At 46.5% G+C, this 21,512-nt stretch overlaps 1 protein-coding gene across 1 annotated transcript in view; it reads left to right on the top strand.

Moving 5' to 3' along the window:
- The window catches only part of CYBRD1 (cytochrome b reductase 1), a 32,674-nt gene extending 14,423 nt beyond the window's left edge, over positions 1-18,251 (top strand). Inside the window, exons 2-4 of the mRNA XM_083154824.1 lie at positions 14,009-14,217; positions 16,007-16,161; positions 17,705-18,251. Coding sequence (XP_083010950.1) covers positions 14,009-14,217; positions 16,007-16,161; positions 17,705-17,984 — 644 coding nt within the window. The 3' untranslated portion in view covers positions 17,985-18,251. The remainder of the gene's footprint in view (positions 1-14,008; positions 14,218-16,006; positions 16,162-17,704) is intronic.
- Positions 18,252-21,512: the final 3,261 nt, after the last annotated feature.

The raw sequence follows: 21,512 nt of genomic DNA, 5'->3' as shown, positions 1-21,512 counted from the left end.
ATTCTGACATTTTTTAAAGGGGAATTAACTTAACAGGCATGGTTTTGCCTTGTAAGTTAATGCCGCTTTAAAAAACGTCATAATTCAGCAGACATCTCGCACTGCACTGAACTCAGGCGGCATTAAATTCCACCCTATACTGTATGTCACACATCCTTATGCTTCTTACTCTATAATTAAGACTTCTGTGCGACGAAGCCGCACCGCCGCCAGAAAAAGTGTGTGACTGCACTGAGAGGGGGCAAGGATTATTGGGTATAAATGCTCCCACAAGCCATGCCTCCCGTTTTCATCACTATGGAGGCATGCTAAGCGCTCTGTGAGCTTCTGGCATGCCCCCAGCCCCTCTGTCTTCCGTGAATAGATGCTCTGTGTAGGCGCAAAATGTCATGGGACAGACAAAAAATCCCTGTCGCATGAAAATCGGTACAGATGGGAAGTACTGTATGCTGACATATGTTAACGCTTGGACACGCAGACGCCGACAAACAGACAGATGCTGAAAAATGGACAGATCCTAAAACACTGGCTCTGACAAGCTGATACATGGACGCTGACACAGACACACATGTTGACACATGGACACTGACAGATGCCTATACACAGGGATACGCTGACACACGGACTGCACATAGAGACACTGATCCTGACAGACGCGGACATCTAGAGACATAACACAGACACAACACAAATATGCTGACATGTGATGACACAGACACTGACTGTTTTGCATCCCACTGTAGAAAACCAGGGTTTGAAAGGGTTAACCTTATTGTTGTGTTCAGCTCCTGCGCTGAAGCCTGTAGAAGGGGAGGGCTCTGTAACCGGAGTGCAGAGAGAGTGCAGGGGAAGAGAAGGCAGCCGCTGGAGCAGGACTCAGGATGGTCAGGAACAGAAAGCAGGGAGAGGGACGATGCTGCAGCTGCCCAGCCTGCGCGGACAGACGGAGGTTGCGAGTGTGCACAGAAATAGTTCTGAACGTCCTACCAGTGTGCTGCTGCTGCTGGGAGGAAGGGGGGGGAGAGACAGGATGGACCTCACCTCAGATATGCAGGTTAGAGAGAGAGACTTCCTGCGCTCCCGGGACTAGGACTGGGTGGATTGGGACACTGTTTTCTCTGCTCCCTGAGGCTCCCTCCATGCTCAGCTTGAATCTTCCCGGTTCCTCTGCTCTGTTTGCCCTCTCCAGCGTGTGACGTGATGACGTCACACGCATAGGAGAAGCTGAGGCAGGGACCAGCAGTCCATACCTCCCAACTGTCACGATTTTTGAGGGACAGTCCCGATTTTCGGGTCCTGTCCCGCTGTCCCACCCGCGGCAGGCATTGTCCCGCTGGGGGGGGGTGACAGTTGGGAGACCCCCAATCTAGTAGAATAGACGCTGTGCGCATGCGCACAGCGTCTATTCTCGTATGAAAATGAGGTAGCGGCTAATTAGCATAAGCCGCGCCCTCATTTACATACGCCCGCCCCCTTTTCGGGGGGACAGAAGTTGGGAGGTATGGCAGTCACTGCTGCTTCCTCTGTCACTGTTCCAGGCCGCGCACCTGCCCGCCCCCCGCCCTCTCATTCGACAGCCGCTGGCACACCCATCCTCCCATTGGACAGCCGCCCGCCCATCAAGTAAGGGCAATGTGACAGTCTGACAGTGAGTCTGTCAGACTGTCATGGCTGCGGCCGTGCAGCGGCCGTCAGCAACACATACTAACAAAAGCAAAAGCAGCAGTTCACTTTGGCACTCAGTGTGCCGGGCGGGAGCCAGCGCCCACGCAGCCCCCGCTCCTCCAAGCAGTGGCGGGGGCTGCCTTGCACAAGTTACGCCACTGACTTAAGGCATGCGATGCGATGCGATTTTTCATTGTAAAGACCCGATTTTTAATTGTATAGTCAACTATGGGTGATTTCATACCCCCACTATCCAACTACGCATGGAGTTGATTTTAGATAGTGTGACGAGCGCAGCGAGCCACCGAGCCCGAAGCGTGGCGAGCGGACGTGGATTACTTTACATGTATTCTGCGTCCGCTCGCCACGCTTCGGGCTCGGTGGCTCGATGCGCTCGCCACACTATATAAAGTCAACTCCATGCATAGTTGGATATTGGGGGTATGAAATCACCCATGGGTGACTATACAATTAAAAATCGGGTCTTTACAATGAAAAATTGCATCACATGAATTGTATGCCACTATATTGCATGCGATGCGATGAAAAAAAAAGTACCAACCCATGCTACCATCAAGAAATCAGACCAGTTCTTTTATTTTCATGCAGCTGCAGTAGTTTGAAATAAATGATACATACATGAAATACAATATAGTAACAGTAGTAAGGACAAAGTCCTGAGTGTTTAGTTTCCACTCCCTTATAATACTATTACTGTCAGTATTGTACCAAGGCTAAAACTTAATCCATTGCACTGCACATGCATTTCACTGCAGCTTCTGTTCTCAATAGTAGATCCTTAGATAAATATCACAAGTGAATCATCCTTTATCCAGTTTGGAATGTGTTTGGGGCAGTGGTTTCCAAATGTGGTCCTCAAGGCCAGGTTTTAAGGATATCCATGCTTAGGCACAGGTGACTAAGTTAGTACCTCAGTCATTTTTGATTATACCATCTGTGCCCAAGCAGGGTATCTCTAGCACCTGGCCAGTTGAGGTGCCTTGAGGACTGCATTTGGAATGTACTGCTCCTATTTATTATGCCAAAATCATATCATTATCCAGTGGCTCGAAAACTGTGTGCCGTGGCATTCTGGCGTGCCTTGGGACATTTGCAGGGGTGGCCCGGGTTGGTGGTCCAGGATCAATTCAAATTGTTTATGGTGCAATAGGCAAACCCAGTGCTGGTGGGCAGTGGCGTAACTACTGTAAGGCAGCCCCAGCAGCCGCTTGGGGGAGAAAGCAGCAGTGGGGTCTGTGTGGGCGCCAGCACCCGTTCGATGCACCAACATGCTGCTGCCTGCTGCTGCCTGCCGCTGCCCACTGACTGAGCACTGGAGGCTAGTCAGCTGCAGTGCGGGTGCGGCCATGGCAGAGATGACAAATCCCCCCACTGAGTCAATTGACTGTACACAGAGCCGGCTATTGGCTACTGTGTACAGGGTGGGTGGGCGGATGGACGTGCTAGGGCGGCCTGGGATGCATCGGAGCCAAGGGAAGCTGCAGTGTCTGCTGGTCTTTCTGCCTCTATCCTGCTTCTCCGTTATGCGTGTGACGTCATTACGTTGCACGCTAGGGAAACACGCTGGAGAGGAGCCTGGGGGGGGGGGCCACAAACTTTTTGGCAGGGGGGAGCAAAATTTATAGTTACGCCACTGCTGTTGGCTTCCAGTCATAAAATATATGGACAAAGAGAAGTAAATCTGGTGTTTAGGGATATGGATCATAGGGTCAACTGCATGAAGGTCCACATACAATAGGCTGACCACTGAGCTCGACAGGGTCGACACTTAAAATAAGTCGAGATGGCTCAAGTTCAACAAGGTCGGAAGGTCAACACAAGCATTAGGTCAACATAATTTAAAAAGTTTGTGAACCACTGTAATAATGTTATTTATATAGCACTTTTCTCCAAATAAGACTCGAAGGGTGAAATTTATTAAGATGTGTATTCTACTCCACATGTGATGTTGCTATGGGCAACCAATCAAATCCTGTCTACTATCTTCTAGAGGGTGCTAAATAAATAAGTAGATTCTGATTGTTTGCCCACAGCAGCATCACATGTGAAGTACAATACACATCTTAGTAAATGTCCCCCAAAGTGCTTTACATTTGCCTTTACAACACAAAATACAAGACCAGCTTAATAGTGGATAATACGAGTGTTATACTTGTGTAAGTAGTTAAGTCTTGAAGGATTCTAGAGTGGAGGCCTCTCGAACTGTGCAGGGAAGAGAGTTCCATAGAGTCAGAGCCACAAAGCTGAAAGTTCTACCCCCAGATGTTTGAAAATGTGACAGTTAGTAGACAGACTCCCGTACTTACTCCAATGTGCTGAAGAGTGGGAGACTTTGGATTACATTTGGAAACCCCCCTCTAAAAATCCTGCGTTTGCCACTGTCTTCCTCTTTACAAAATATCGACCATTCGATTGAACAACCTACAGTATATATCAATTGTATCAGCACCATTGGTCACTGTGTACGACGTCATTCACAGATACTGTATATTGCATTGGCTCTGCAACACAGCTGATGTGTAATAAAAACATATCCAAAATACGACCCTATCTCACACAAGACACTACTAAATCTCTTATCCATGCACTCATTATATCCCGCATTGATTATTGCAATAGTCTCCTAACTGGTCTTCCCAAGAACAGACTCTCACCACTGCAATCCATTCTAAGGCCCTTATTCTGAATGGTGCGGATATTCCCGCATTCTTACGGAGCGGTCCGCACGCCACGGTGTTTTGCCGCGTGCGGCCATCGTCCGTAGAAACGCCCACGGGTCCTCCGCATTCGGACGGACTCACTCTTTAAGAACAGGGCGTGTTTACGGACGACATACAAACCATGCGTGTGCGGGAGAAACACTCCGATTCTGCACGGTATTACAGAGTATTACAGAGTATGCTCGGAAATACCGCATCCGAACGGGAGCCAAGCGGTGCTACCGCCCGTAAGCGGAGTATTTACGCCAAACAACCCACTATTATGTATCTTCTGCAATACATCACATGACCCACTTATTCAATTACCTATCCTCATAAAAAACTGCTTATTTGGAATTGGAATCAATTAGATGCCAATATATCCTTACAAGCATGCCTAACACATGCATTGCACACATTAACCCTTACAGCAATTTCAGTGCAATGGTTTGTATTAGACCCTGTGTAAAAGATTATAAACAATCTACACATATACTGTTTAATGTGCAAATAAAACCAACAACTGTGAACTTGCATAAAACATTTATTATAATACAAAATTAACATTTAAATAAAAATATATAAAATAATAAATTAGATCAGGAGATCTCTGAGGTCCTGCAGATCTGCTAGTAAGAGCCTCAAATGGTGCTCCGCCCGCAGGAGGGCCCCAATAACTCCCTCATCTGCCGGTGTGGTGTCATCTGTGGGCATGTCAAAGGGGCAAAAATTAGTCATGATATTCATGCATACATTTCACATACTGCTACATAAATTGCACAAATGCTAGGTGACATGTGTATATATATATATCTATGTAGAGAGATAGAGACACACATAGATAAATAGATATGACACATACATATATACATACATGCAAACTTATTTACTACATACTGTCTTTTTTTCCCTCTACCCTTTACTCTGCAGAAGACATAACAGTCATAGTGTTTCTTCTCAGTCACAACCCACCCATGACTAACCAATGACAAGCATGTCATGGCCTCCGTCAATAAGAACTTGTCACAATCTGTGACGGCAAAAAAACAATCTGAACTACAGGGGGTGTTTAGGTAGAGGAGGCTCCTGGGACACTGGCAACTTGTGACTCCATTCCAAGGTAGGCCGGGCCATACTCCATTTATAGCATACATGCTAGAGTTTATAAATAACATTCCCCAACAATATAGATTCCACTATTTGATGGGTCATAATCTACGCTTGCAGCAGGTGAATTTAATCCACAAATGATCCACTCATCCCTTTACTCCAGGATCCTGTTTAACTACAACGGTTATGTGGCAGTCAAAATGGAGCTCCAACCCATCCCACAAACCTGTGTAATTGAGAGGTGTCCTGGATGAAAGGGATGCCTTGGACACCCCATCTAACCCGTACCTGTATCTGTAGCTACCCACTTTGGGGTCTATATGAATAGTATTGGAACAAAATTTTTAATCAACAGTGCTACATAACAAATACCAGTACAACTACTTCATGAATGATGCATTATGTAAACATACCGATCTGATGGGACTCCGGGGCCTGGCACGCCTCCTCCCCCTCGGAATCGGAATCCTCTGGGGCAACCGTGGCCTCCTCAGCCCCCTCCTCCGCAAGCTCCTCCGCCACCATGACCTCGTCCACCTCCTCCGCCACAACCACCTCCTCCACCACCACCACCTCCTCCTCCACCTCCTCCTCCACCACCACCACCTCCTCCTCCACCTCCTCCTCCGCCACCAACACCTCCTCCTCTGCCACCAACTCCTCTTCCACCTCCTCCACCACCTCCTCAGGCACCTCCTCCTCCTCCACCACCTCCTCCACCATCTCCTCCACCATCTCCTCCACTTGCTCCTCCAACATTTCCTCCTCCTCCACTTCCTCCTCCTCCACCCTTGCCGCCACCTCCTCCTCAGGGTCTTGGGCCTCCTCCTGGGCCAGGGCTGCCTCGGCCTCTTCACGGGCCTGTTGGGCTCGGGCTCGTGCTGTGTGGTAGAAAAAAAAAACATGGTCAATGTCGGGTCATTGGGGCACATGTATTAATCCATAACAAGACATACATGGAAGGGTGATAATGATGGCAAACGATGCAGGAAAGTAGGTCCTTACTGTTAATGGACTCCAAAATGTGACATTTAAATTATTATGTGATTGTTAGTAATTTGTTCAAACATTACAACCCTGGCATTTATCAATGTGTAACACATATTAGATCTGGCACATTGTATGCATCAGAATCCTCAATGCTATGTCATTACATATAAAAGCCACATGAATGCATGTTAACCAGGAAGAAGCACACATAACAGTCTATGGACTTTTAAACCCATGGACACCCACTTATCATGAGACACATTTTATTGTTTATATATGCTATGTTGTAAGTGCGAAATTTCATAGCTAAAATACTCACAATCAGCAATTTCGCCCCTGATTTGCTGTAACAGCTGGGGCTGGCGCCTGCGGAGGTCCGACCACCGCCGCTCAAGCTGCCCGATGGACCTCCGCACCCGAGTGCGGGCGTAAATACGGCGCCCTGCCGCAGCATAGGCCCTCCGCTTATGGCGGTTACTGATAAAGGGCCCCGCACGGCCCAGCCTTGTCTCCATGACGGAGACCAGAACCCTCAGCTCCGCATGTGAAAAGGGGTCTGCCCTTCTTGTCTCCGCCATGTTAACAATGGCATCTATCAACCAATCAGGTGGTGGCATTGGTTTATCACAGTTATTTGTGTTAATAACTTTATTGTTCATCTTTACATGAACAGCGTCTCTGCGCCAACACAAATGGTGACAAATTCGCATGCCTTCAAAACAGTAGTGCTGATGTATGGCAATGAACAAATCTGATATATATAAAACACAGTGTGTATGCACTTAGCAAATCCAATGACGCCTCGCTCCGCCAAGCAACGCGTGCTATAGCTTAGCAACGCATAGCTGTACTTAGCATTACTTACTCTATGCATCTATGTGTATGCGTACATTTATGTTTAAAAGACACATACACATACTTGCAGGTATCCTGAGTCCAGCATTATACACCAGCGCTGGCTGCCTGGCTGCCTGCCTGGGTGCCTGCCTGCCTGCCTGCCTGCCTGCTCCTTGAAATGTTTAAACATGTTAATAAATTCAAATATCATATATATATATATATATATATATATATGCAAACAAATCATACATCAACTCAGGAAAAAATCCCCAACACATTAGAGAATAAATCAATGTACTCACCAGTCATCAGGGATAGTATCAACTACAATAATGAAGATATAACAAACACATAAGATCCCTTGTAGAAGGTATAATAATGAGCACCTATATTGTACTTCCCCCAAAACTAAGCACATATGATAAATATCTACTATTTCTTTGCCACTAGGAGGGCAGGCTGGATAATTGTCGTTTGGTAACACTGACAACTACCACACTGTACTTATTTGAAGGGGTGATTTTTACAAGAATTGGTGTGTTCTGGTCAACTAGATAAAATGTACCTGAAGTATCTTTGCGCCACAGAGTCCCGCAGCTGGTATCCCCTCCGGCATTCAGGGGCGCGGGATGGGCGCATGGGCGGATCTTGCGGCTCAGATGGTACCTCCCACTCATCAAAGGGTATCTCACGCCGCACAGCAATGTTGTGGAAAAATATACACAGGCCCACGATCCTCGACACCATTTGAGGCGCATACTGTAAGTCACCACCAGTGCGGTGGAGCACTCTAAATCGACCCTTTAAAAGGCCAATTGAGCGCTCCACCACTTGCCTGGTGGCAACATGCGCCCCATTGAATGCCTCCTGTGGGCCCGGTGCTGGGTAGCTGTACGGCGTAAGTAGCCAGGGCGTACATGGGTAACCGGAGTCACCCAGAACCCACGCATCACGGCCTTCCAGCTCTTGTAGTCTTTGCCATATCCCGGTTTGTCGGATGACATGAGAGTCATGGGCACTTCCGGGAAACTTCGAGTTGAAGGCGAGAATCTCCATGGATGGGCCACATACCACCATCACGTTCAGTGAGTGGAACAATTTGCGGTTCCTATATATCTTCTCACTTCGAGATGGAGGCACAAATGGTACATGGGTGCCATCCACAGCCCCTATCACATTAGGGAAGCCAGCAATTTGATGGAAGGCCTGCTGGCTTCTGCGCAGGGTCTCGGTGGCAAATGTCATGGCCATGAAGTGCCCCTTGCGCCTGAACATGGCCGACGTCACACGCCTCAGGATTCGGCAGAAGGCCGGCTGAGATATTCCAGCAAGTACTGCCACTACTTGTTGGAATGATCCTGAGGCGCAGAAATGCAACACCGCCAGCAGCTGTGTGTGAGGCGGAATTGCTGTCGTGATCCCGTGTAGAGGTTCCAGATCGCTCTCAATTAACGTGAGCAGATCCAGAATTACATGTGGCGGTAACCGGTACCTAGTAAGTACCTCATCATCGGGCATAGCAAACAGAGTCACCCGTGTGCGATAGATTCTAGCACGTCCTGGCCTCCTTGGGCGACGAGTGGGGAGAGCCGCAAGTGCCCTTAGCCTCCTTTCCATGTAGCGCATCATTGCTTCAGCAACCTATAAAGAAATGAACATAAATACTGATGCACCTATGCACATAATGGCCATATCCCACTACAAATAGATTTGTAGGCTTCAATACGTACAATAGATGGCCGCCCCGTGAAATCCCGAAGATCCATTTGACCCTATAATGATGTAACAATAATATGAACTCAATACACACCGTCCTAAACACACAGATAAAGGTGTCAGCATTTTTTGCCGACATCATGTACTATGAGACATTTCATCTATTGCTGGGACATGTTGTCCTGCAATAGGTGAACCCACACAGGTTTAAGACCTGTGAGTGAAATAGTGAACATGTGACATGTTGCAATAATGCTACAAGCACTTTGCTGGCCCAACAATCTGTAGTCAGTGAGGCAATGGTGCATACATTCATACACTTACATTGTTAATGGATAGCATATCTACATGGACCATGGAAGAGCTTACCTTAGACCCTGACAAGTCCAGATCTGCTGACAAATGATTCTAGCAGCAACTCACTATTTATAGGCCTCTCACATGTGTGGTCTATAACAGTAGTGATGAGTATTGCATGATTTGTGGGCTGGATTTTCTAAGGGATTGGGCTACTTTTAGCTTGCAATCAAACTCCACAATACCACAGTAGTCATGAACCAAATGTCATGTCATGCTAGCAAATAGCATGTGTATTGTGCAATAGTCACAGGTGTATCAGAAGATTCTATGCAATGTTAGAATTGGTGACCAGTATTTCATGTCGAAGTTTCGCCAGGTTTTACACAATGGAATTTCCGCCACCGTATGCGGCGCGAAAAAACAGCGACGTACGCACACGCACGGAACGCAGCTGCCGCTGATGTCCGCCAAACAGGATACACAAACAGTATATAAAGGTGTATTAGAAGGTGACAATGTTGTTGCTAACATGTCTGGATCACAACCAGAGGTGGACCCAGACCTGCAGCAACTATTTGACCAGATGGACTCCAGCACCACCTATGTGCCACTGCACATGCGGCCAGTGGGTAATGAGGAGGCTGCTGGCCCTTCTACAGCAGGGCAACCTGCACCTGACCATTCTACAGCAGGGCAACCTACACCTGGCCCTTCTGCAGCAGGCCAACCTGCAGCTGGCTCATATGCACCATCAGCAGAATCGTTTGGAACACAACCGGGGACTTCACAAGGTAGTACCATGGCCAGCACTTCAAGTGCAGCGACACGTGCCAGGGGGCGTGGCCATGGACGTGGCAAGGGGACAGCGAGGGCAACAGAGGAACCAACTACAAGAAATAAGGCATATGAAGCACAGGAGCTTGCCATCCTGGTTCCCCGAGCACGTGATTGGATTGAGTGTCCATCGGAGAAGCTGACACACACACGCAGATGGAAGATTTGGGAACAGATAACGGCAGAGATTAATGAAGTTGCGCCACAAGTTCGTGAGACGGACCATGTGAAGAAGAGGCAAGTTGTTTTGTGATACATGTGCCCAGTAATAGGCAAGTAATGATTGAATTCATGCTTAGATGGATTTTGCAAATGGCCCGTGAGGTTGTTACGATACACAGACATTATTGACATGTTATTTCGTTGAGAGTTAGAGTAGGGTGATTGTGAATGTGTATTGTAACGGTTGATATCATAGTTGCATGTAATATTATCTATTGGACATTAATCACATGTCGTAATATGTAGCACAGAGCAATGGCTGCAACAGCTAACATCTGGAGTGACATGTATTAATATGTCAACTTACATTGCAGGTGGCAGGACTTCAAAACCAACCTGAAGAGGAAGATGACCAAGCGGTGGGAACACAGCCAGACATCTGGGGCCGGGCCCATGCCATCAGGGCTAGAGCTCACCCCCCTGGAGTTGATGGCCGAGAGCTGTATATCAGTTGAGGAGATCAGGGGGGTGAGCACGATGGATAGCGAGGCCCCAGCTGAAGTGTTTGCGTCTTTTATTGAAGGTAAATATTGGTCATGCCATAAACTTGTGCAAGTAATTATCTTAGAATGTGTCCTAATTTTGTTTATCTTTTTCCACAGACAACCCACCGCTTGGTGACGACTCTGCTCAGGAGGTGGAGGAGTCCGTGCCACCTGGCCCCAGGGGTAGGCCTGTGCAGCAGCAGCCATCGGCCCAAGCCGATTTGGCCGCCTTGGCCAACATGCTTGGGGACATCAACCAGCAGGGAGAGTTGGCATCAGAACGGATGCATAGGACCGAGGAGATCCTGGCGAGCTTGGTCAGCACCCAGCAGGCCATCGCTGCGAGCATGCAGGCCATGGCTGAGTCACATCAGGCCATGGCTGCAAGTGCTCAGGTGCTGGCCGAGCAAGCCACCCGCCAAAATGATCTCCTCCTCCACCATAATGAGCTTATGGTGGAGCTGGTTACCAGCAACAGGGTCCTAATGTCATCCGTTTCTGGTGCATTACCACCGGCAACACTCCCTGCTGGCAGGAGGGGTAGACCAGCCAACCCCTCAACATCATCTGCTCCACCTGCCCCAGCATCTGCCCGTGCCAGAAGAGCTGCTGCACAGGCCAAGGAGCCTCCCAAGGCCAAACGTGGTCGCAAATGAACTTGTGGCTGCATTAATCTCCACCGTTATGTGGTCCCAAATCTTCCATTGTGCTGTGTGTGTCAGCTTCTTGTGTCCAATCACGTGCTGAGGGTAACCAGATGAGCCCTTGCTTCATATGTCCTTTTTGGTGCCCCTGTTGCCCTCTTTTGCCTGCCATTACTGTCAGCTGTACTTGAAGTGATGGCCATGGTACTATCTTGTGAAGTCCCCGGTTGTGTTCCAAATGATTCTGCTGATGGTGCATATGAGCCAGCTGCAGGTTGGCCTGCTGCAGAAGGGCCAGGTGTAGGTTGCCCTGCTGTAGAATGGTCAGGTGCAGGTTGGCCTGCTGTCGAAGGGCCAGCAGCCTCCTCATTTCCCACTGGCTGCATGTGCAGTGGCACATAGGAGGTGCTGGAGTCCATCTGTGTGCAATTATATTTGTTTTGTATTCTTATTTATTTTTGTACATTCCTGCCATGTTGTTTTTGTTTGGGATTTTTTATTTTTTGGTCATTGCATCACAGTGGCATTGACTGTGACATGTATAGAAATAAATTTGTTTACTTTACCAAAAATGTGTGGTTTCATGAGTACATGTCGAATACACATGTGTATTGCTAGTATTAATATTCAGTCATGTCCATTGTTAGCAGTTTTAAAGTGTGTGACAAGTACAGCATATGTGGGGGATTAGTACGGTTTCCTTGAAGCAGCAATGGTTTCAATTAAAGCACTGACAAGCGTCCTATTAGTGAGTAATGAGTAAAGGAGTCGATTCTATTGGGTTCAGGTGTTAATGCTTGTAGTCATTAGGCGGTCCGTTCGCCTACCGCATGAACGAGTGGTGTCCGCAAAGCAATAGTACACTTGTGGACACCGCACATTTCTTCCCTTTTTGATCGCGTGCATTCGGAGTGGTATCCGAATGTACGCCCCCCAACATAAGTGTACTCCCCCGTGTCCGCCCATGTTTCCGCCCCGTTTTGCCCACTTTGAAACTACGCCCATGTGTCATTCCGCATGACGCCCATAATACGCCCATATTTCCCGACTGATTGCGGGGAACAGTTTGGGACGGGATTTGGCCGAACTGGTACGGAGTCAAGGCCTGGCACATGCGCGTTGCGTTCTCCACGCATGCGCAGACGCCGTAAAGACGCCATCCGAAAGTATGCGGTAAAGTACGCGTCAATCAGAATAAGGGCCTAAATGCTGCTGCTAGGCTGATCTTCCTTGCAAGACGCTCATCGTCTGCTGTTCCCTCCATTGGTTGCCTGTATATTACCGTATTCAAAATAAAACACTTCTACTTGCATATAAAGCTATTAACCATACTGCACCAGCTTATATCTCTGCACTTATCACAAAATATCTCCCATCTCGACCACTCCGCTCTGCACAAGATCTGCGTCTTTATTCTGCACGGATCAATAGCTCCCATTCATTATTACAAGACTTTTATCGGGCTGCTCCCATCCTATGGAATGCCCTTCCACGCACATTAAGACTCTCCACCAGTCTCCAAACTTTCAAGCGTTCCCTGAAAACTCACCTCTTTAGGCAAGCCTATCATATTTAAGTTCTACATGCATAACCCTCCGAGGCACTTATGTATTATATAGCTTCCCTTCTGGACTTGCTATGCTATTACTGGTGCCTGTCCTTATGTTTCCCCCCTATATCCCTATAGATTGTAAGCTTGCAGCAGGGCCTCCTACCTCCAAGTCTGTCTGTTGTTACCCAGTTTGTTTTATCACTGTCTACTATTGTAAAGCGCAACGGAATCTGCTGCGCTATATAAGAAACTGTAAATAAATATATATGTATGTATAGATCAGAATATGCTGCACTATAAGAAACTGTAAATAAATAAATAAATAATAAATATCTAGAGATATATCAGCGCATTGTAGAGGCGATCCACCGACTGCCCGTACAGCCCCGCTGGGAGCCGCCGGTGATTGACAGCTCAGTGGGCCTACTTGTCATGTCAGTTCCGACGGGGGCAGTGTGAATAGAGAACAGTTGATCTGCAGATATATCTATTAGTGTGTAGCCAGTTTAAGTCCTCAAACCTAATCCTAATCCTACCACCTTCCTATGCACCTTGCTCATTGTCTCTGTGTCTCACCTGTCCATTTGCCGCTCCCCATTACAGTGTAACCTCTCACCAGCAGGATCCCCTTCCCTCATATGCTTTTCCTTTGTTCACTGTTTCCATCATCTCTTCTCCACCACCTACATTGACAGTGGCACCTAACTCTTGGATTTTGACGCCCAACTGCTCATTTGCATATGATGATGCCCGGATGGCTTAGGTGCAATGTTCTGTACTCTGTCACCGTCTTTCTTATTTTGTTCACACTGTTTCTGTTTGTGGACGGCTGTGTGGCCAGATAATTAAGGGATCTCCATAGTGTATTGAGTACTTCGTATGTTCCCATTATTATGACTTTTAGTAACCTGACTGTCCTTTTGTTCCCAGCGATTATAGTGTACAGATTGCCGTGGACCTGGAAATGCAGCAAGCTCTTTATGAAATTCGTCCACTCCAGCTTGCACCTTATAGCGTTGGTGCTTGTAATAGTGGCTTTGGTGTCGGTGTTTGAATTCCATGATGCCAAGCATATCCCCAACATGTACAGTCTACACAGCTGGATCGGCCTGACTGTCGTTATCCTATTTGCTTTGCAGGTGAGTTTTGGTTTCCTTCTAGCCGTGGAGGATCTACCAAGGGGCGACTAGGGGTGGTCGCCCCGGGGCCCCCACACATCAGGGGCCCCAACACTCCAGGTGGGTGACAGGCAATGAGATCTGGGCAATGCGTCCCTGGGGTCCAGGCAGTGCGAGGTGGGCAGAGGGTCCCTGCGGCTGCTGGACAGTCAGTGGCAGGGTCCCTGCGGCGGATGGGAACCAGTTCCCATCTGCCGCAGAGACCCTGCCACTGCCCATCCGCTGCAGCATGGGAAGCATTGCAGCAGTGCTGGGAGATAGATGCTGTGTTCCCCCACTCACCTGCCAGCCCCGCATCTCCCCGCTGCCCTGTCTCCAGGGGGACCTACCCCACTCTCCCCACCTGATCACCCCATGTCTTAGGCACCTTAAGAGGCAGTGCCCTGCAGCAGCTCCGACTCCGATGGGCAGCGAGAATAACTAGTGAGTGCTGCGGGGGGAAGGGGGTGCTGGGGGGGGGGGGGGCGATGAGAGGAGAGGAGGGGGTTAGAGGAGGGGGCCCCCACAATTTTGGTTGTCCAGGGCCCCCACAGACCTTAATCCGGCCCTGCCTCCTAGCAATCATGCAGGTCAGTTGTTACTGTGATGGGATAAAGTAATGACTACCTGGAAGAGATTAATATGAAGAACAAGTGTTAGAAAGGCTTCTGCTAACAGGTCTCATTCTCCGTAGAGTTCTTATAGTGAACATAATGGCAGTAGCATCAATAATGGGCGGAGGGTGAGTGGTCCAAACCACACACCCTTCATCATACATTGGGACCGATTTTCTACAGATCACTAAGCAGTGGCCATTCGCTGCTTAGCGAGGGGCTTAACGCCACCCAGCCGAATGCCCGGCCCCCACAAACACACAACTGCCACAGAATACCCTCGGTACCAGGCGAGGAGGGGATGTATGTGAACACATCCCTTCGCATTTGACCGAAGGGGAGAGAAATCATTCGATGGTCACTGGAGGCAAGTCTGCATGGGATATATCGCATGGGATCCCATTCCCTGCTGCTGGGAGGCTGTCCAGTACAGAGACCAGATGTGCAGCAGGTCCAATCACGACACCGATCCGAATCGCACAGGACCAAGCATTGGATCAGCTGTAATGTTAAACACAGTGGCGTAACTACCTAATTTTCACACACCCCCGCAGCAATTTTTTCGCCGCCCCCCTCCCCTCGACGCCCTCCCTCCCCTCGACGCCCTCCCTCCCCTCCTTCCCGTCGGTGTACCTGCAAGCCGCATCTGCGGTCACGGTACCGTCTCTCCCGGCGTCGGCTCCTGCTGCTATAATGAAAACTGACTCTTAGAAAATGGCTGCCCCCATACTGCAGACAGAAAACTATCTGCAGTATGGGGGCAGCCATTTTCTAAGTGTCAGTTTTCATTATAGCAGCAGGAGCCGGCGCTGGGAGAGACGGGACCGTGACGGCAGGGCACCAGAGGACAGCAGCGGGTAAGTGGTAACTATAGCCCCGCAGCCCCCGGCGCCCACATGGTCTCTGCGCCTCCCCGCCACCGCGGGGACTGCGGAGCTATAGCTACACCACTGGTTAAACGATTTGGTCACTTTTCACCCGATTTCTCTATCTATACGTAATATCTATACGAATCGGGTGAAAAGTGACCAAATCACATTAATGTATGGCCAGCATTAGGGAAGTGTAATAGAAGATGGTCCGTTAAATTGATCATTTATTCATTTCATTTACTGGATGCATGAAATGAAGACCTGAAGTTGTTCATTTATTTTCAGGTTGTTGTTAGTCTGATTGTCTATATGATTCCCATCACCCCCATTTCTATACGGGCGGCTCTAATGCCAATCCACATCTACTCTGGATTACTCCTGTTTGGTGGAGTGATAGCAGCCGCTCTTATGGGAATCACCGAAAAGCTCATTTTCGCACTGTAAGTATGTTGAGATACAGGTATAACAACTCTTGATTAATTATATAAATGATCATTTACATATGATATAAATATTTATAGAATGGGCCTTGTAACATGAGATGCAGGCATGGTCGCAATTATACAGTAATGAGTCTTTTCAAATGTTTGAACTTCCAGTAATTTAAATGGCAAAACCTTGGGTAGTTGAATTAGCCCCATAGTCTGCTCTTTATGGTTCTAAACTACCATAATGCCAGCTGACAATCCCAAAAAAAGGTTTAAAACTTTTTTTTTCCTTTAAAGCATTATTTGATTGATGGTAGAACAATGACAAAAAAGGGAATTTTTCTTATGTGGCCCATTCTCTTTCTGCCCAAAGCAGACACCCACAGTATTAAGTAAGGATGACCATCGTTGCCTTTGCCATCGATGGTTGCCATCGATGGCAAAAGTGCAACAAGCCATTGATGGTGTATGCAATGGATGACCATCAATGTTTTTACATATCGATGGTCATCCATTTGCTTTGAAAGGTTGGCCTGTGGGCCAATCAAAATGCGGGGCTTCATGGGTGTTGGGGGTGGAGCTACGCTCCGTGTCCCGGCCCCTTGATGAAAAAATAAAAATGAAACTATTCAGTTAAGCCTGACATCGATGGTGGTAAACCATCTGGTTCTCCCCCATCGATGTCAAAACTATTTGACATCGGCCATAAACCATCAATGTTTTTTAAACATCGATGGCCGATGGCCATCCCTAGTACTCACTCAGACACTGGACATCTCCATCCATATCAGATACAAAGAGACCAAGATGTGTCGTGCATTACTAACTTTTTACCCCTGTTGAGATTAGGGTCAGTCAGAAATGTATATTACCTACATAGCATCTATACATTGATGCTCTACTTTATTAGTGGTAGAGGCAGTATTGCTCCATATATGATTAGAACAAAACAACATGCCTGTACCTGTTCTCCAGGCCACAGATTGGTTGTGAGGACCACCTTTGTATGCCGTCCACAGTACTTAGACCCAATGACCCATCTCCCCATGTCAGTCTGCACAGAACCCATGGGAAAGGCAAAATGTTCTCTTCCTATGACCCATGGACTTGCAGCCCTATACTGACTATTAATGTGGGCAACCTCCCATCTTAGTAAATCTCCCCCAGCATGTTAAAATGTGGGTTGGGACCAGGGTAGGCTCCATATGCGGGCCTGCAGCACAGTTCAAATTTCAAATAGGGGAGGAACAACAACTGCCACCAACTGCCAATCCAAACTGACTCGCTGGCAGTTGGTGTTTCTCCCCTATTTGAATTTTGATTTGTGCCACCACTGGTTGGGACTGGGAAATCCCATGGTATTAGGAAATTGACTTAATCCATTGCTGATGTATGAGACCTATTACTCTACAATACAATACATGGAACACAACGTGTTCTCTACAATGTTTCTAGTGGGGAAGAAGTTGGGATAGAATAGTTCAATTGTAACGGTAGTGATTGTTCTCATACAATATGACCTAATGTAATCAATCCCATGTTTCTCCGTTCTCAGGAAATCCCCAGCCTACAGTAGTCTACCCCCAGCTGCCATTTTTGTCAACACTCTGGGGCTCCTTATTGTTGTTTTTGGAGGACTGATTATTTGGATAGCTACTCGTCCAGCCTGGAAGCGTCCTCCTGAGGTTAACCATAAAAGTCTTCCCGAAAGCCCTGAAATCAGTGCTACAAATGAGTACGACAACACAGAGAAGTCTGACATGGAACTGAATAGTGAAACAGCCAGAAAACGGAACTTAAATTTGGATGAGGCGGGACAAAGATCAACCATGTGAGGACATTGAGGACTTCCTTATAGCCGCATGATCTTCATTTGGATTTCATAATTACGCTCTTCTTATCTCAATGTTCACACATATATTTTTCTGCATAAAAAGTATGCTTTAATTACTTTATTTCTAGTGGGGGAGGAAATCTTGGTTTCTTTTGATAACACGATGGACGTTGTATAAGATCTGAGATTTATTTTTATTTTTCTATATGTAAACGTTTCTGCTGGAGTAAACTGTACTGAAATACATTTAATACTACTTTTGGACAAACAGCGGCTACCTTTATTTTTTGGATTATAGAGAATAATTGGAAAGAATAATGACACCACCTGTAGCATTATATGCAATAATTAACAACATGTATACATTTATAGTTTTGCACTTATGCATGTATACCATACTTGGCAACTCTGAATATCAATGGTAATCTGACCTGACTCCATGAAGAGCAGGGCAATATCTAGAGGTGGACAAGTGGTGCCAAGATCCAGGGCACAGGATGCCTGCAACAGTAACCTACAGCCTATAGTACCTTAAGGATTCTGCACTTCCTGGTGTTGGAGGCCCCACCCCTTTAGTATGATGTCAGACGGGGGGTCAATTCCCAAATGCAAATATGCTTGGGTGAAAGGGCAGCTCTACCCCGGCAGGGTAGGTGAGGTTCTCAGATCCCGCTGCATCCTGTAAAACCCCAGTGCAAAAAGTGTGTGAGCTGAAGAAGAGAATGACATCATTTAGCCCCACCCTCTATCCACGGACCTACAAATTACAGGCATTTCCTGTCTGGGGGCAGGGTGTGATGACATGACAGTCCTTTGTGTGGGAGACATGGGCCCCAGGGTCCAGGGGGTACTTCCACCACACACACACACACACACACACACACACAAACAGTGCACCCATTTTTTATTATTTTTCTGGAGTCCTGCAGTAGTAGCAAAAGTCACTGATAAAATGGGCAAGACACATGTACAGTAGAGATTGGTCATCAGAATATGGCAGGTTCCATATATTTGGAGACCTGCACATGTATGGTAGATTCTGCCACAATGCCTTATCTGCCTCCTCTGTTAATCCGCCGCTATTGCAGGTGATGAATTTTAAAAACATTGCCCTTTGTCTGGAGACACTGTCCAATTAAAAGTTAGGCTGCTCCTGTTTACAGACATTTCCTGTTTACACATCCTGGACCGATTATAGTTATCTTGGCAACACAAGTCATAGGCAGGGCTGGATTATAATGGGGGCACGGGGGGTCAGTACCCCTGAGCCCCCCTCTATCTAGGGGCCCCTTATGGTTGGCATGTATTTTTTTTTAGCTAATGGTTTTGTACATGGGAGTTGAGTAGTGCTGCAGCTTCACCTATCTGCCAATGTGACAATGATTAATGGTGCTGAGCATCAGGAGTCAAGGCACACTGACTGCACAAGTGCGCAGTGCATTACTGGGAGTTGACTAAGTCCCATAAGACTTTGAACAAGAGGTCAGAGGCTGAGAGGCTTGTGCTGAGCTCTGCTTGGTGGGGCTCATCATATGCTTCTCAGGCCCATGAAGGATAGCAGCAGCAGCTGCCTTGTCATGGGAGGGTTTTTAATCAAAAGCAGCGCTGAGCCTGTCAGGGCTCCTACAGAGTAAGGTACAGAGGGACAAACACAGGCTTTTCATGCAGTATATATCTATATATATATATATATATATATATATATATATTATATACAGACTAGAGTGGGGGAGGTTCAAATCGAACCAATAACTATATCAGACCATGCGCTAGTATGGGCAAAAATCGCCCTCCAACAAAATAGAGGTAATTTTAGACAATGGAGATTCCCGACACATTTAGCAAACTCAAGGTAATTTAAGAAAAATTTGGAAAACAATTGGGCAGAGTTTGAGAGGAATAACAAACAAAACGAAAGGGAGAATCCACAAAATTACTGGCAAGCAGCTAAAGCCGTATTAAGAGGGACCCTGATTGCTTATAAGAGCCACAATAAAAGAATAAAAACTCAGAAATATAACATAGCCCAACAAAAATTAACGGATACCTATCAAACTTTTAAAAAGAAACCCAATCCCCAAACTAAAGCAGAATACACCAGTGCAAAACAACAATTTGAAAATATCCTACAGACCATAGGAGATAGATATACATTCCAAAAAGAATATAGATTTCACAAAATGGGGAATCGCACAGGACGTATACTTTCAAATCTGCTTAGATCTTCATACCCAACCAACATAATACCAAATCTAAATAAGAGGGATGGAACAAAAACATCAGATAGCAAACAAATAGTTGAAACTCTAAGGGAATACTACGAACAAATCTATAAAGAGGAAAACTTAAATGAAGAGGCAAAACGTAATTTCTGTGACAAGGTTAATTTACCAAAAATCCCCCAAGAGATGGTCAATACAATCACTGTGCCAATAACAACCATAGAAGTAAAAAAGGCGATTAAATCATTAAAAACCAATAAAGCCCCAGGCCCAGACGGACTCACAGGGGAGTTTTATAAAATTCTTCTCCCGCACATTACAGAGCCCCTCACAAAAGTCTTCAATAGCATCTTAACGATGAATCAAATCCCACAATATTTCAACGCAGCATTGATACGGGTAATACCAAAAAAGGATAGAGACCCAGCATGCCCGGAGTCATATCGCCCAATATCACTACTAAATGTAGACTACAAAATATTGACGAAAATTTTGGCAGGAAGAATAGAAACCATGATTCCAGATTTAATTAACACAAACCAAACAGGATTTATAAGAGGCAGACACTCCAACTGTAACATTAGAAAAATAATAGCGGTAATCCAACAAATAGAACAATCCGAGAATAACACATCCAATATTTTAATGGCGATTGATGCCGAAAAGGCATTTGATTTACTGTCATGGGACCATATTCGAGAGACCCTAAAAAGATTTGCGTTTCCAGAAGAGTTTAGAGAAATATTGAAGGTATTATACAATGGTGCAACGTCCTAAGTGTTGGGAAATGGGTGTATATCAGACCATATTAAGATAGAGCGGGGAACACGACAAGGATGCCCGATATCCCCATTATTGTTCGCTCTCGCGATAGAACCTTTAGCTATAGCCCTAAGAGATAATGTAGATATCCAGGGGATAAAGATAGGGAAAAAGGAGATAAAGGCCTCACTTTTTGCTGACGATCTACTTCTTCTTATCTCAAATCCAAGTCAGTCGATTCCGAAAATAATACAGATCCTAGACCAATTTGAAATATTTGCTGGGTACAAAGTAAACCACAATAAATCAGAAATTTTAGAACTTAATAAAATCCAAACAATAAACAAGCCCACACAAAAATTTACAAAATTTCGATATTTAACATCTCCTATGAAATACCTGGGAATAAAATTTACTCCTAAAACGCACGATCTATATAGATATAATTATACTCCCATTGTAAAACAAATAAAGAGACAATTAACAGAATGGATAAACCTCCCGCTATCCTTGCTAGGGCGAGCAGCAGTATTGAAGAGCGTGGT

This window comes from Crinia signifera, chromosome 7 (assembly GCF_055691185.1).
Source record: "Crinia signifera chromosome 7, ASM5569118v1, whole genome shotgun sequence".
Lineage (NCBI taxonomy): Eukaryota > Metazoa > Chordata > Amphibia > Anura > Myobatrachidae > Crinia > Crinia signifera.
This window is presented reverse-complemented; position numbering and strand designations above follow the sequence as displayed.